General features: G+C 64.4%; 1 protein-coding gene across 1 annotated transcript in view; it reads right to left on the minus strand.

Annotated features, from left to right (window-relative positions):
• Window positions 1-15,202, minus strand: part of HMCN2 (hemicentin 2) — a 34,271-nt gene that overhangs the window by 16,003 nt on the left and 3,066 nt on the right. The window contains exons 5-34 of the mRNA XM_064171433.1: window positions 14,763-14,934; window positions 14,348-14,454; window positions 14,060-14,180; window positions 13,704-13,964; window positions 13,441-13,585; window positions 13,097-13,218; window positions 12,713-12,985; window positions 12,470-12,611; window positions 11,799-11,926; window positions 11,205-11,318; window positions 10,903-11,052; window positions 10,078-10,272; window positions 9,677-9,772; window positions 9,282-9,406; window positions 8,898-9,042; window positions 8,672-8,784; window positions 8,291-8,447; window positions 7,919-8,081; window positions 7,333-7,460; window positions 7,124-7,232; window positions 6,622-6,791; window positions 6,248-6,343; window positions 5,962-6,138; window positions 3,212-3,331; window positions 2,884-3,045; window positions 2,290-2,562; window positions 1,601-1,768; window positions 1,341-1,454; window positions 1,067-1,153; window positions 406-600 (exon numbers count right to left, since the gene is read on the minus strand). Of these exons, the coding sequence (XP_064027503.1) occupies window positions 406-600; window positions 1,067-1,153; window positions 1,341-1,454; window positions 1,601-1,768; window positions 2,290-2,562; window positions 2,884-3,045; window positions 3,212-3,331; window positions 5,962-6,138; window positions 6,248-6,343; window positions 6,622-6,791; window positions 7,124-7,232; window positions 7,333-7,460; window positions 7,919-8,081; window positions 8,291-8,447; window positions 8,672-8,784; window positions 8,898-9,042; window positions 9,282-9,406; window positions 9,677-9,772; window positions 10,078-10,272; window positions 10,903-11,052; window positions 11,205-11,318; window positions 11,799-11,926; window positions 12,470-12,611; window positions 12,713-12,985; window positions 13,097-13,218; window positions 13,441-13,585; window positions 13,704-13,964; window positions 14,060-14,180; window positions 14,348-14,454; window positions 14,763-14,934 (4,528 nt within the window). The remainder of the gene's footprint in view (window positions 1-405; window positions 601-1,066; window positions 1,154-1,340; window positions 1,455-1,600; window positions 1,769-2,289; window positions 2,563-2,883; window positions 3,046-3,211; window positions 3,332-5,961; window positions 6,139-6,247; window positions 6,344-6,621; window positions 6,792-7,123; window positions 7,233-7,332; window positions 7,461-7,918; window positions 8,082-8,290; window positions 8,448-8,671; window positions 8,785-8,897; window positions 9,043-9,281; window positions 9,407-9,676; window positions 9,773-10,077; window positions 10,273-10,902; window positions 11,053-11,204; window positions 11,319-11,798; window positions 11,927-12,469; window positions 12,612-12,712; window positions 12,986-13,096; window positions 13,219-13,440; window positions 13,586-13,703; window positions 13,965-14,059; window positions 14,181-14,347; window positions 14,455-14,762; window positions 14,935-15,202) is intronic.

The following is a 15,202-nucleotide window of genomic DNA, read 5'->3' on the forward strand; positions in this document are numbered from 1 at the left end:
CAGAGATGGGTTTGCATGGCAGGGCTGCATCAGCACCCACCAAGGCTTCCAGAGCTTCACTCCCACATCCCAGGGCATGGCCTGAGTTCAGGGAGGTGGACTGCAGCACAGCTTGAAACTCTGACTTGTGTTGCTGCCCTCCAAAAGCAGAGAAGACACTCTCCCTTCCCATCAGACCCCCTCCCTTCCCATCAGACCCCCTCAGAGCCTGATCCTGCACCAGATGTGCCCTCTGTGTCCCTTCCAGAGGCTCTCTGGCAGGGGCAGGGCACTCTGTGCCATGCTGCTGGCTGCAGCACTAAGGGATCTCCACCACCTTCCTGGGGCAGGCAACTATGAGGCCCTCCGAGTCCACGTGCCCTGATGACACCCAGGGCTCTGCCTCCATCCAAAGAGATCTCATACCCAGAACATCCAGCAGGAAGTGCTTGGTTTGGTTTGCCCCCGAGCTGGAGGCCAGGCAGGAGTAGCTGCCAGCGTGGGCCGGGGAGGCTCGGGGGATGTGGAGCACGGAGCCGTCGGGGGAGATGGAGAAGGCGTCTCCGGCGGGCGGCAGAGGGAGGGCATCTTTCATCCAGATGATCTCAGGCTGGGGGTTGCCTGTGGGGGGTGGGAAGCAGATTTTGGCCCTCAGGTAAAGTTTTTCCATGCGTGAGCACAGCCTGACCGAGGTCACTGTGCTGGAGCTTTTCTGGGAAGCAGGAGCAGCCCAGAGCCAGAGTTATCACGATCTGGATCAGGCTCTGGGAGGCTGCTGGGTGAGCCAGCGAGAAGAGAAACTGTCCTGAGTGGGAGGTGATTGATGATCCCCAGCTCTAGAGAAGGAACCAGATGAGAGAAATTCCTGCTCTGTTTGGGACAGATGGGGGCCCACGTGGTGAGACCAGCTCCCTGCGTGGGCCTGGCCCTGCCCTCACAGCCCCACTGCAGAGCCAGGGGCCAGCCCAAAAGCCTCCTCAGCCCCCTTCAGCTCTCCTCTCATCAGCTGCTGTTGTCTATTGGCTCCAGGCCCCAAGGGCAGGCTCAGGTCCCTGAGCTCCATCTCCCCTCCCTGTGTGATGCTCACCTGCAGCCAGGCAGGACCAGGTGACAGGGTGACCCTCGGGCACTCTGGTGACCTCTTCTTCATCCCCGTTCCCGATGTGGGGAGGGACTAGGAGCACAAGCAAGCAGGGCCCTCAGCAGCTGGCCAGCGCCCGGGAGCCTCCAGGCTTTGGAGCCGAGGCGCGAAGTGCTCTGGCACTGCAGCTCCCACCGTGCCCAGTCCTAACGCACGTCTGCAGGGCTGAAGTTGGGAATACCTCCAGGAGTCCCGCAGCAGGGGGACAACCCCTCCTTACCTACAACCTCCACGTGAAAGATCTTCCTGGCCTCCCCAGCCGCGCTGCTGGCCAGGCAGGAGTAGTGGCCCCCATCCTGGGCTCGTGCTTGGTGGAGTCTCAGCACCCAGCCCCCTGGCAGCGTGAAGCAGAGAGGTCTCAGGGTCCTGGTCCGGGCAGCAGCAGGGCTGGAGCTCCACCATGCTTAAATCCATCAGCCTTGGGGCAAAACTTGTCCCCCAAGCTCCCATCCCTCCCAGCATCCATGCCCCAGCTCTGACCTGACAGCGCTTGGATGTGCTCGCCGGGGCTGACAGGAGAGCCCTGCCAGGACCAGGTGACCGTGGGCAGGGGGACACCAGTGGCCTCGCAGCTCAGGGCCAGGGTCCCATGCAGAGGCACGCTGATGTTGGTTGTTGATCCTGATCCTTGAATGAACTCTGGAGGAACTGGGCACAGGGAACAGGACAGACAGCCCTTGGCAAAGGGGCACCAGAGGAGTGAGGCAGACTGAGTGAGCTCAGCTTGCCCCCACGCTCCTGCCCAGCCAGCCTGGGCACACAAGGCCAGCAGCACCACTAACGTCCTGCGAGGCTGCCAGATTTGAAGGTGCAATAGCACAGGCAGCTCACAGTGAGGGACTGCCACCTGCCCACATGCCAAGCCCCCACTCACAGCTGTGGCATCAAGCTGCACACACACCTCAGGCCCCGGTGCCTTGCCCCATGAGGTTCCTCCAACCCCTTGGGCAGCAGATGCCTTGCAAGGCACGAGGTGCTCTGCTCTGCTGGCCCTGCAGAGAAGCTGCTGCCTGCTGCAGCCACCTGCACAGCTGCTCACCCAGGACCTGCTCCCTGCTGGCTCGTCCCAGACCCACTCCAGCTCAGGCTACTCTCTGTGTCTAACACTACAGCAAACCCGCAGCACCCTCCCAAACCTGTCCCCCTGCACCCCCATCCCCCACCCTTACCGTGCACCACGACATCAAACTCCTGCTCCACCAGGTCTGCCACCAGGCAGGTGTAGCGTCCCGCGTGGGCCAGCTCCGCCGCGGGGATGCGCAGCCGCCTGCCCCTCTCCAGCAGCAGCAGCCCCTCCCCTCCAGCCACGGGCTGCCCGTCCTTCACCCACGTCACCGCGGGCACCGGCGCCCCCCTGGCATCGCACTCCAGAGTGGTCTCACCAGCTTTGATCACAGAAACCTTCCTCAGGGCTTTGGTGCTGCCCTGGATCCTTGGCAGCACTGTTGGCAGAGGTCACAAGGTTGGGGTGAAACTGAGGTGGCAGCAGGAGGCTGAAGCAGATGTGGGTGACACCAAGGTGGCAGCAAGAGGCTGAAGCAGATATGAGCAGGAGCAAGTTGGGCTGCTGGAGTCCAAGTCAGCTGCCACCAGCCTGGAGCCAGAGCAAAGCTGGAGGGTCGAAGCTGGCCCAGGGAGCTGCATCCTTCCCGACACACCCCAGGCAGCGGCTGCCAGCTCCTGGGTCCAGTTGTGCCAAGAGAGGTTATGGCACCTTCGGCCACCCCCACAGGTCCTCTGTGCCCCCGGGGCCAGCAGCTTACCCTGCACCTCCAGGTGATGCTCCCTGCTGCTGCTGCCAGCAGCATTCCTGCACTGGCAGCTGTAGGTGCCCCTGTCCACCAGCCGCACCTTCTGCACGTACAGCAAGGTCCCTCCCGTGGACACCTGCCGTGGGCTCCCAGGCTGGGAGGAGAGAGGTTTGCCTGCGGGGGGAGAGGGGCAGAGCTTTCCTCTTTCCCAGAGAGAGCACTTCCCACCCAGAAGCTGGATCCTGCTCCACAAAAAGTACTCCTGGCTCCACGGAGCACAACGTCTGTCTGAAGAGCCAACACGGGTGGGGAGGGAGGAGGCTGAGGAGCAGGACCCTACCATCCTTCTGCCAGCTCAGCGTGGGGAAGGGCATCCCCTGGCACTCGCAGGCCAGCCTGACAGACTGCCCCTCCAGCACAGACACGGCGACAGGCTCTGACGAGGAGAAGGACGGAGGCACTGCAGGGCACAAGAGGGGCAGCTCAGCCCTGGCACCGGGCAAGGGGGCAGGGACAGCTTCCATCAGAGCCGGGCACAGAGAGCCAGCAGAGCTGCCCTGTACTGGCTCCTTGTGGAGACAACCCTGCTGCCCCTGCAGGCAGTGATGGTGCCCACAGCCTGTGCCCTGCAGCAGAGGATGAGTGAGGATCCTGTGCCAGCCACGCGGGCAGGCCAAGGCCAGACAGAGCCTTATTAGGCAGCAGAGCTCCCCGAGAAGGTCACCTCCCTCCTTCCATCATCAGATGCTGCTTTCGGTTGTGCACAGACACAGCTGGCCGGGAAGCAGCAGCTCCTTCCCGTGGGGGACATCAGCTTGCGGCAGAAAGCCTCAACACCCAGAAACCCCCAGGAAACACAAACAGCAGAACCCAAACAGCCCAACCCAGCCCAGCCAGGCCAGACGTGCAAAGCTTCCCCGGGAAGGGCTGGCGGGAACAAGCCTGCAGCAGGAGAGCTGCAATTGCTCCACTCCCTGGCTCCCTGCCTGCAGGACTTCCACCAACTGGCCTAGAGCATCCCTGAGAAAAGCCAGGCTCAGGATGGGAGCCTGCAGGGATGCTCCAGCCGAGTGCTGCTGGCACACTCCTGACATTGGCAGGGAGGAGAAGGGGGCAGCAGCTGCAGCAGCCACCACGTCAATGCAAGGAGAGGATGGAGAAGCTGTGGCCACAGCAAGGAAATGTCCTCATCCTCCTGCCCTCTGCCTCCTCATCCAGGTCTGCCCCCAGCACTTGCACAGCCATCAGCTTTCCCCCTCACACCCCTGCTGGGGAGGATTCTCCACCACCCCCAGCCCCAGCACTTCACAGAGCTTCAACATCTTGTGCTGATAGAACCCCAGCATGGTAGGGCTGGAGAGGACCTCTGGAGATCACCCAGTCCAGCCCCTCTGCTAAAGCAGGGCCCCCACAGCAGCTTGCCCAGGATCCCAGTGCCCAGCTGGGTCTGGAAGCTCTCCAGAGAAGGAGCCTGCACCACAGCGAGTCCCTTGGTGCTCTCCAGGCCCCTGGCCCACCCCAGGGACACGCTGCACACCCAGACCGGGGGGGGGGGCAACAGAGAACTGCTCTGGCCTCAGCGGCCCTCACCCCACACGTGGAGGTTGCGGTGCCTGTCCGGGTGGCCGGGCGCCTGGCACGTGTACCTGCCCGCGTCCTGCACGCTGGCCTGCTCCATCTGCTGGGGCAAGCAGAGAGGCTGAGACGCTCTGCAGCACAGCTGCACCCACGCAGCCCACCCACGCAGCCTGGGGGAGGCTTTCATACCAGCAGAGCCCATAGGAACGGGGTGGGAACGGTGCTGAGCCCTGGGCAGCAAGGAGGACGCCCACTCGCTCTGCACCCACTCTCTCCCAAGGGTGTGTGTGCGGGGGGGGGGGAGCCTCACGGCCCCTTTTCCCCTCCCCTGCAACACTCTGAAAGGTCAACCTGCAGCACGGTCCCCTCTGCAGACAGCTGCAGCCCTGGCGTCGGCCGGAGCCAGTCCCCATCCTTCAGCCAGCGAGACCCCCGGGCGGGACACTGCAGCACCACTGCTTGGTTGACCATGACAGAGATGTTCTCCTCCTCCTCTCCCTCTCCCTGCGTGCTGTAGGGCACTGGAAGACAAATCCACAGGGTGGCACCTTCCTCAAGCCACCCCCTTTGGTGCCCCTGCCCACGGCTGGTGCCCTGCAGCTCTGTGTGCCTGCAGGACAGCTCCACGGCCCTGAGTGCCACCTCCAGCCCCACGCTGGTGGGAAGGGGCTGGGGGTGCACAGAGGCACTTACGCAGCACCTCGAGGGTAGCCTCACGTCTGTCCTCCCCCACGGGGCTGCTGGCCACGCAGGTGTAGGTCCCCGAGTCGTGGAGGCGAGCAGTGGGCAGGGACAGCAGATGTCCCCCAGAGAGGACCTGTGGCTCCCCGGAGTGCAGAGAGAGCCCAGATGAAAGCAGAGAAGCTGCCAGCTGGGCTGCAAGCTAGTGCAGGGACAGGGCTGGGTGGGCATCAGCCTGCCTAGAGCCCACTCCCATCACATCCCGAGGACCCTCTGCCCATCCGTGCCCCTCGTGGCAGGGAAGGCCAGCACAGGGCTGGGCACGGAGCAAACACGTTCAGAAGGCAGGAGATAGGAGAGGACATCTTCCTGGAGAGATGTCCCCACTCAGCCCTCTCCATCAGCAGCTGTCTCACCTGTGGGCCACCTGCCACCATGCTGGGCACAGGGTTGCCATCCTTCAGCCACAGCAGCACTGGAGCTGGGGTCCCTGTGGCATCACACTCCAGTGCCACTGGCTCGTTCACCACCACTGTGAGGGGCCTGGGCCCAACTCCGATCCGGGGGGGCACTGAGGGAGCAAAGAAATGTCACGGGGTGCAAAAGGGCAGGGTGGGCAGGAGACACGACGGTGGGCACCAGGCAATGCCCATCCACGAGGCCATAGTTTTCTAGGACACTGCTCGGGATGCACATAGAATCTCCTGGCTGGAAGTGCAAAGGGGCAGGGGCTCTGCCAGTGCCAGCTGCCAGGAACATGTGCCGAGGGCTGGAAAGAAGCACCCAGCTCTGAAGCAGCCGCGGTCCTTCTCCTGCCCACCGAGAACTCACCAGTCACCTGCAGGCTGTACCAGAGCTCGGTGGCACCTGCCACGTTGGAGGCCAAGCAGCGATAGCTGCCGGCGTCGGAGCGCTGGGCACGGCGGATCTGCAGGAGCTTCCCGTCCCTGGACAGCGCCCAGCCTGCTGCAGCCGAGAGCTGCTCCCGCCCCCTGTACCAGGCGATGTCTGCAGGGAAGCAGGGGCAGAGCTGTTGGGGGCGATGCTGCTGCTCCCCGCTCCCTGGGCACAGCCCCAGGGACACAGGAGCAGCAGCCAGGGTTGAAGATAGACGCACCAGGGGAGGGCAGCCCTGAGGCCAGGCACTCCAGGGCCACTGTGCCGTTCTCCAGGACGCTCAGGTCCACCACGCTGGGCTCGATGCTTGGAGGCACTGCAATCCGGTACCCCCAGCGCCCCCAGTCACCAGCTCTGTGTGGCCCAGCACAGCTGCAGCCACTCAGGGCAGTGCCGGGGGGCACAGCCAGCAGCTCTGGGCACACACCCAGCCCTGGGACAGCAGCGGCCAGAGCTCAGGCTCTGCTCTGGGAGGGGACCACATCAGCAGCCGGTGCCACTGCTCCTCAGATAAGCAGCAGAGGTGTTCCCACCCCAAGGAGGTGTCCAACACGCGGGGTGCAGAAGGGACCTCACTCCAGGTGCTGCACTCACCTTGCACCGAAACCTGCACCTCTGCCTGGCCCAGCCCTGCCCAGTTGCTGCCCTGACAGATGTAGAGCCCTTCGTGACCAAGCCCCACACGGGCAATCAGCAGAGTGCCCCCATCCTCAGACACCACTGCGCCGTCCTGCTCGCCCAGTGGGTGCCCATCCTTCAGCCACCTGCAGGGAAGGGGCAGGTGTGTCCTCGGTCTGTCCTGCCATCACCCACCCAGGGAGCAAACAGTGGCATGCTGGCAGCAAGGACTGTCCCCCTGGCACCTGGAAAGGGGCTGGCAGTGCCCAGGGGTTGGGTAGAGCAGGATCCCAGGAGCAAGGAGCAGAAAGAGACATCTCCCACCCTCTGGGACACCTCAAAGTGGAGGTCCCTATCACCCATCCTCAGCTCCCGTCCCAGTCTCTGCTGCAGCTTCCCACGCTGGACTGCAGAGAACCCCAGCAGGGAGGCCAGGGCAGTGTGGGCAGGACTCACCACCCTCTGCTGCAACACTCACCGGATCTGGGGTGCAGGGGTGCCCACGGCTCGGCAGTGAAGCCTCAGGGAGCCGTTGGTGACAGCTGTCAGGTGGCTTTCTCCATCGCCGATCTGCAGCCGGGGGGGAGCTGGGGGCAAAGAGGACCTCAAGCTGGGACCATCCTCAGAGCCTGGCAAGGGGATGTGGGGGCAGGCAAGGGCTTGGAGGACACAGGAGCCCCGTGGCACCTTGGACATGCAGGCTGTAGGTGAGCGAGGCGCTGCCAGCAGCGTTGGTGGCTGTGCAGGTGTAGAGGCCAGAGTCTGTCACCAGGGGCTCTGCCAGCCGCAGGGACCCCGAGGGCAGGACGCTGTAGCTTGGGGGAAGAAGTGACAGGAAGGCTGGATGGGAGGAACAGCTCTGCCATCCTCACCTACCCGCCCCTGGGCAGCAGCTGAGAGCTCACCACCACTGTGGGACAGCCAAGAGAAGGTCCTCAGGAGGAGGACCGTGGGTGCAGCCCCTCCCTTTGCTCAGCTCCTTCATGAGCTCAGCAAGAGAGAGCAGCATGAGCCACCCTGGCGGGGGGCCAAGGGAAGGCAGAGGTCCCACGGCCCCTGCAGCTGGAGCTGGCCATGCTCTCCCTCCCAGCTCTGTCTGCGCTCCACAGACATAATCTCATCTCAGCCCACGGCTGCAGATTCCTCCTCCTGTGCTCCCATCCATCAGGCAGGCACACGAGGACAAACCAGCTGAGTCCCCACTGCTGCTGCTCATGGCCTTGCTCATGACTCATCAAGAGAGCACAGCCCTGGCACCCCCAGCCCCCCTTACCTTTTAGTGGTGAGAGGCAGGGGCTGGGACCCCTGTGTCCAGAGCACCAAGGGAGGGGGGTAGCCGTGAGCCTCGCAGGGCAGGGTGGTCTCCTGGCCAGGCACAGCCACAATGCTTACAGGCTCCGATGCCTGTGACCCATTCACGCTGATCCTGGGCTTTGCTGGATGGAGAAGGAGAGCAGCTGGTGCAGCAACACCTCAGGTGCCCCACAGCCCTCACTGTTGCTCTTCCCATCCCCAAAACCCAGCTGGCACCTGACTGGGTGGCCCAAGGAAGCTGGGGGAGTCCCCAGGCCATGCTCCCCCAGCCAGCCACTCTCTAGAGATGCTTTACTGAGGACTGGTGCCAGGGCCAGCCCTGGGCACTCACTGCTGACAGAGAGCTGCAGTTCCTGGCTGGAGAAGCCTGCTGTGTTTGTGGCTGTGCAGAAATAGGTCCCAGCATCTTCTAGGGAGGCAGAAGGGATCAGGAGGGTCCCATCAGGGTGGAGGAGGTAATGTGGGCTGGGTGAGATGGGCTCCACGCCCTGCAGAGGGGGGAGAAGGGAGACAGCTGAGACTCTTCCATGAGCTGAGCATCCCAAGGACAAGAAGAGGGCTCTGAACTCATCAGAGCAGACCTCCTGGTCCCAGCTTTCCAGGGCACTTGCTGGCACCTCCCTGAGGCAGCCACAGCCACACTGGCAAGTTGTGTCACCTCCAAACATGTTATTCCACACCCATGGACAGCCTGCCCATCCCTGTCACCTACCTTTGCCCAGGTGACAGTAGGGGTGGGCACACCCGTGGCATTGCACTGCAGGCTGACAGCTGCTCCCTCGGTGGCAGTGACAAGGACAGGGCCAAGCTCGATGCTGGGAGGAGCTGGGGAGGAAGGGAAGCAGCTGACCCTGCACGGCCAGGGCCACGTCCAGCCAGGAGAGCAGAGCTGTGTGCTGGGGAGGCACAGAGGGGGGCACGGGCATCCTGCCCCTCACCGTGGATGAGCAGGGCCACGTCCTGCCTGTGCGAGCCGAGGGCGTTGCTCAGCTCGCAGCTGAAGCTCCCTGCGTCCTCCCGGGACGCCTGGGCCAGGCGCAGGCTGCCGTCGGCCTGGATGGAGTAACGGCCGCCAGGGGCCACCTGGGCAGGGGCAGAGAGCAGGCTCGGGGTGGGACACACAGACCCCAGAACGCTGCTGTGTCTTTGGGGCATACCTAGAAACTGCTCCACCCTCCCAGCCTGAAATCTCCCTGGCATCCTCCACCAGCAGCGTTGGCCCCGGCCGGTTGGAGAACCCATCCCGGGGCAAAGCCCACACCACAGGGCCATGCTGGCAGCTGCCCACCCCCCCACCGTGCCAGCAGGCAGAGGAGCCTCACCGGCTGCCCATCCTTCAGCCAGCGTCGGGCTGGCAGTGGCTTCCCGGCCAGGATGACACAGGGCAGAGACACAGGCTGGCCCAGGAGGGCACGGACCACGGGGGCTGCCAGGGCGATCTCGGGGGCTGCTCAAAAAAGAGGAAGGAGAGAGGATGCTAAGGGGAGAGAGGGTGGCCAGGGGTGCTCGGGAGAGCAGGTCTGGATCTCTGCTTCTCCGAGAGCCAGGGCGAGGCTCGGCAGAAGGCAGCTCAGACGTTCGGCTCCCCCGGGACTTTGGTGCACAGTTGGGTTCGGGCTGTGTGGGCACAGGGGAGGGGTCTGTGGAGCATCCCCCCCCAAGGTGACCGCACGGATCAGCTGCTCCCTCCCACGGCCAAAAGCAGGCAGAAGCAAACCGTGTCCGGTGACCGTGAGCTTGACCTCCGCTCGGACCGTCCCGAACTCGTTCTGGGCTTCGCAGACGTACACAGCTTGGTCCCGCAGCGAGGCGCCTGCGGCACGGCCGGGAGCAGCCTGAGCGAGCTCCAGCAGGGGGGCACAGCGCCCTGCCCTGGCCTCGCCACCTCCGCACGGGGCACCCTGCGGCGCTGGGGGCTCGCAGGCTGCTATGGCCTGGCCAAGCTTGCGCCGGTGAGAAGGGCACACAACCTCCTGAGCGGGGCTCTCCGAGGGCAGGAGGAGTGGGCACGGGGGCTCAGCCCGCTGCTGGGGCACCAGCCTGCAGCAGGCAGACGGAGGTGACACTGGGCAAGCACCCAGGTCGGTGTGTGCTCCCCACCACCCTCAGCTCTCTTACTGTGGATGAGGAGCTCAGCAGCTTCCAGCCGGCTGGAAACACGACCTGGCTCAAGCCAGTTGGGCACAGGCTGCCCGTCCTGCCGAGCCCAGGTGACCCGTGGCGGGGGGGAGCCTTGGACACGGCACGGCAGGCTCACGCTGTCCCCGACGTCAACGACCACGTCCCGCAGGGGCTCAGGGAAGTGCGGGACAGCTGGAGGAGAGAGCAGTGGAAAGGGGCTCAGGTGGGTCCAGCACGCTGAGTCCCCACAGCAGGCTCTGTGTGCAGCCATGCCCAGAGGTGGGGCCACAGCACCCAGGCGCCCTGGGCAGTCCGAGCATGACTGAAAGCCCCTGGGGCTTCTCCCGAGCTGATGCAGCCCTCGGTTTCCACCCCCTGCAGCTGCACCCAGCACCCCCCAGCTCAGCAAAGCCCCTTGCACCTTTCCACCCTTGGCTGCCTCAAGCACTGCTGCTCCCAGCTCCAGACCCCCTCCCCTCCTCCCCAGGCTCTCCCGTCCCTCCTGTTCCAGTGGGACCCCCGAGCAGGGGTTGGGGTACCTGGGTTTTCAGACACAGAGAAGCCAACCCCTACCTCCAGCCAGTCCCACCGGTAGCACTTTGCACCCCCAGGCTTGACCCAAGCAGATGCAGTAGCATCTGGACCAGTCTTCTGCCAGTTCCTTTCCCTCCTCCTGACCCCTGGCAGTGCCACCAGATTTCATCCTGCTTGCACTGACCACTGACACCCCCATGATGGGACACTCAGAAACGGGGGTGCAAAGTGCCTCGGGGACCAGCAAGCAGGAGCTGAGCTAGGAGAAAAAGCAGAGGCAGAACTCACAGCCCACATCCAGCAGGGTGCCATGGGAGGCGGTGCCAGCCTCCCCCAGAGCCTGGCAGACGAAGTGCCCTGCGTCCTCCTCCTGCACTGCCTGCAGCTGCAGGGCAGCACGCCGAGTGCCAGCTGGGAACGTGGCCACCGCCTGCCCGCCTGCCCAGACACCACCCCATCAGTGCCCTGAGTGCCTCCAGGGACACCCCCCCCCCCGCCATCAGGCCAGGGGACCCCACAGGTGACGTTCCTGAGGGGCAGCAGAGGGGCCCTGTGGCACAGAGGGGAGTTGCTCCCCCCCCAAGTCTCACCTTTGTACCACACAACGCGGGGTGGGGGCACCCCTGAAACCCAGCACTCCAGGGTCACATCTTCTCCCACCAGCACCCTCAGGCTGGGTGTCACTGCCAGGATGGCAGGAGGCTCTGTGCCACGGGGAGACAGATGGCTTCAGTGACTCCCTGCAGCTCTAGGGGTGCTGCCATCATCCCCAGGTAATGGGGGACCCCAGAGCCCCAAGAGCTGCCCCCCAGCACCATCCATCACAGACAGCTCCTACCCATGGCTTGCATGGGTGATGGCTTCAAAGTGCCAGAAGCTGGACTGAGGTCAGAGGCAAGGAAGAGATCCTTGCCCTCGAGGGTGCTGAGACACAGGGACAGGCTGCCCAGAGAAGCTGTGGAGGCTCCAAGCCTGGAGGTGTTCACAGCAAGGCTGGATGGGGCCCTGAGCAGCCTGCCCTAGTGGGAGGAGTGCCTGCCTGGGCAGAGGGCACGAAACCAAAGCAGCTCTAAGGTCCTTTCCAACCCAAACCATTCTCTGATTCTCTGCCACCAGCCAAACAGAGCCAACAAAAGCCTCCTGCAGCAGCTCTGAGCCCTGCCCAGGACGCTGCCAGTGGGTACCAGTGAACTCCAGAGTGACAACTTGCTCTTCCCAGCCCAGCACGCTGACAGCATAGCAGCTGTAATTCCCTGCATCCTCTGGGATGGCAGCTCGGAGGTGCAGGGCACCCTGGGCATCGGTGAAAACCCTGCAGCAGAGGAGGAGAGAGAGAAAGGAGCTTTGTCAAACCAAAAACCTGCTGGAAGGAGTGAGTGGGCTCCAAGCCATCCCACACACGGGCAAGTGCTGGGCAGCTGCGGCGTGGGCGAGCACTTGCAGCCAGCCCAGCAGCTGCAGAGGACACTGCTGTGGTGCAGAGGAGCTGCAGAGTTGGGGTTTCTGTCTCCAAAGTGAAAAAAAGCTCCCCCCAAATCCTCTCCAACACCTCACAGCCTGCCACAGGCAGGGAGGTGGAAGTCAAAGAGCAGAGGAAGCTCGAGGCAGGCACAAGGACTGTTTTGAGACTGGGCAAAGCACCTGGAGTGCCCCTCGGTGGGGACGGTGACCAGAGGCAGCAAAAGAGATGTGTGACCTTGGGGCCGGCAGCCTGCAGCCGGCTCAGGTGCATAGCCTGGGGCTACTGCAACACCTCCTCCTCTTCCTCCTCCTCCCAGAGCTAGGGGCAGCCCCGGGCCCCTCTCCCGTTCCCAGTGGGACAGGGAGGATGAAGAATTCCGTGCCCGGGGGTTACCTCTCATCCTCCTCCAGTGCCCAGCCCCAGCGCTTCCAGAAGGTCTGGGGCTGGGGGTGCCCCCCGGCTGTGCAGTTCAGCTGCAGCTCCTGCCCCCTGCCAAAACGCTGGGGACTGGCATCCACCTTCACCCATGGCACCTCTGTGTGAGTGGAGAAGGGGTCAGCCCCTGGGTACCATCCATCCCCCCACCCGATGGAGCATGGCACCACCCGGCCCAGGGACCCCCACAGCAGTGCTTACCCTGGACAAAGAGCCAGAGGGAGGCAGTGGCAGTGCCATGGGCACTCTGTGCCATGCACTCGTACAGTCCCCTGTCCCCCAGCTGCACACGGCCGATCTCCAGTGAGCCGTTCTGCAGCAGCCTGGTCCGGCCGTCCCCTGGCACTGCCACCTGCCCGTCCCAGCTCCACGTCAGGTTGTAGGGCACATTGCTCAGCACCAGGCAGGACAGGACCACATCTTGGCCAGGGGACGCTGTGACGTTGCCCAGGGCTAAGAGTCGTGGTGGTGGCTCTGCAAACGTGGCACCGTGGGATGCACTGAGCCCGTGCCAGGCCACAGACCTGCCCCCACCCGAGACCGAGAGGTAGGCACCAGCCCGGGTCACCCCCACCCTGCCCCCACCTGAGACCGAGAGGTAGGCACCAGCCTGCGTCACCCCCACCCTGCTGGTGGCTGTGCACTCGTAAAAGCCTTCATCGCTCCTGGAGACCACAGGCATCAGCCAGCTGATGTTCCCCGAACTCCTACGAAGGGGCAGAGACCTCAGTGCCAGCCCCGGGGCCGCCGTGCCACACCCTGCTCCAAGTGGCTGGCACTTCCTGGCAGGTCAGGCAGAAGGCTGCGCCCCCACCCCTGCAGGCACATCTCTGCTGCCTTCAGGTGCTTGGAACCTGCAGGCGCCCACCCGGCACGGCTCAGGGGGCTGGTGGTGCCCACACTGGTCCTGTGCCACAGCAGAGGCTCACCTGAAGTGCTGCTCGCTGCCCAGCTGAGTCCCTGCGCGGCTGAGCTGCAGGCGGAAGGGGACCTGGCTCCGTGCGGAGCAGGAGATCAGCTGCGGCTCCCCGCGGAACGCCTGCACCCGGCTGGGGATGCTCACCTCGGGGGGGCCTGGAAGCAGTTGGGGACACACACAACAGCCCTCTGGGGCCGCGCTGGGAAGTGGAACCCAAAGCAGAGGCAGCGCTGGAGCCTCTGGTCCCTTCTCAGCACCCTGGGGAGCACTCACCAGCGACCACGCTGCTGTAGGTGACCGCGGAGAGGCGGTGCAGGGGGTGGCCCTGGGCATCCTCACCCTTCACCTTCAGCAGGAAGTCACCTGGGGGCACACGGAGCAGCGAGCCCACCCAGAGCTGCCCCGAGGAGGTGGAGAGGGGCCGGGTGGGCAGCGAGAGGAGGACGTGGCCAGAGGTGTTGAAGAGCTCAATCTCCTGCAGGCGCCCTGGTGGCGTCAGACCGGTGCAGTTCACCACCACGGAGATGGGCAGGCCTGCAGAGAGGGAAGGGAAGGACCACCCCGGCCGTGTTCCCAGCTGCGAGAAGCCCAGCTGCAGAATCCCCACCTCTGGGCATCCCCACCCTCACCCTGCACTGGCGGGTCCCCGGGCTGGCTGCCATCTGTGCCCGGCTGGCTGGAGAAGCTGGCTTGGAAATCGACGCTGCTGATGCCGGAGATCCTCAGCGAGTGGCGGCCGCTGCTGCGCGTCTGCGAGGGGAGCCAGAGCACAGCGCCGGGGCAGGGAGAGGTGGGGAGGTGGTGGTCAGCCCCTTCCAGCCCTCTCGCGTGTGTCCCGCCCGGCTGGAGGTGCAGCGGAAAGCCCACCCCTGGCAGAGCCCATCGAGGGGGGGGGGAGGGGTCTGCCACCAGCCTACCGTGACCAGCCACGTCCCTGGCTCGTGGGGCTCCACAGCCAGCACCAGGGCTGAGTTGGGGATGTTGAGCAGCTCCTTCAGACCTTGGCCTTTCTCCAGGACCTTTCCTGCAAGGGCAGGTGAACCTCTGGGGTGGGCAACCAGGATCCCTCCCCGGGTTCCCTCCTTGGAGCACTCTGTGGTGCAGAGCCCAGCAGACAGCTCAGCCTGGGCACAGAGAAAACCCTCCTGAAACCAGAGCAAAGCCAGGAGGGGAGCAGAGCAGGCCCACTTGGTGCTTCAGGAGGGCTTTGCAGCTCCTTGCTTGAAGTTTTCAGCAGAGGGTTTGGCGATGCCCATGCCTGCAGCCTCCTGCTTGTCCTCTCCAGGAGGCAGAGCATCACCTCCCACCCCTTCTCCTGCCCTGCTCTCCTACCTGCTGGATCCTGGACCTGGATCCTCGGGGCAGGGCCACTCAGGGAGATGGTGACCTCCTTCAGGCTAGGGTCAAAGGGGACAGCCCACGTGTGCTCCCCGCCCTCCTCGTGGTCACTGGACAGTAAGTGGACTTTGGAGGCCTGGATGGCCTCTTCCACCCACTTCAGCACCTGGGGGCACGTGAGGGAGGGTTCATTTGCATCTCCACCTGGCATGGCCCTTTTGGAGCCACCTCAGGTGCATCAGGTCAAAATCTCAGGCATGGCTGAAAAACAGTGCCCAAGGGAGGGACCAGCCCCACCCAGGTCCTGTGGGTGCCAGCACCAGGGCGGCAGAGGGATGGGTGGGCAGGAGGTGGCAGCCCTGGCTGAGCTCCCTCTGCTAGTGGGAGGTGTCCCCGCCCATGGCAGGGGGCTGGAACTCGATGATCTTTACGGT

The sequence above is a fragment of the Pogoniulus pusillus genome, chromosome 35 (assembly GCF_015220805.1).
Source record: "Pogoniulus pusillus isolate bPogPus1 chromosome 35, bPogPus1.pri, whole genome shotgun sequence".
Taxonomy (NCBI): domain Eukaryota; kingdom Metazoa; phylum Chordata; class Aves; order Piciformes; family Lybiidae; genus Pogoniulus; species Pogoniulus pusillus.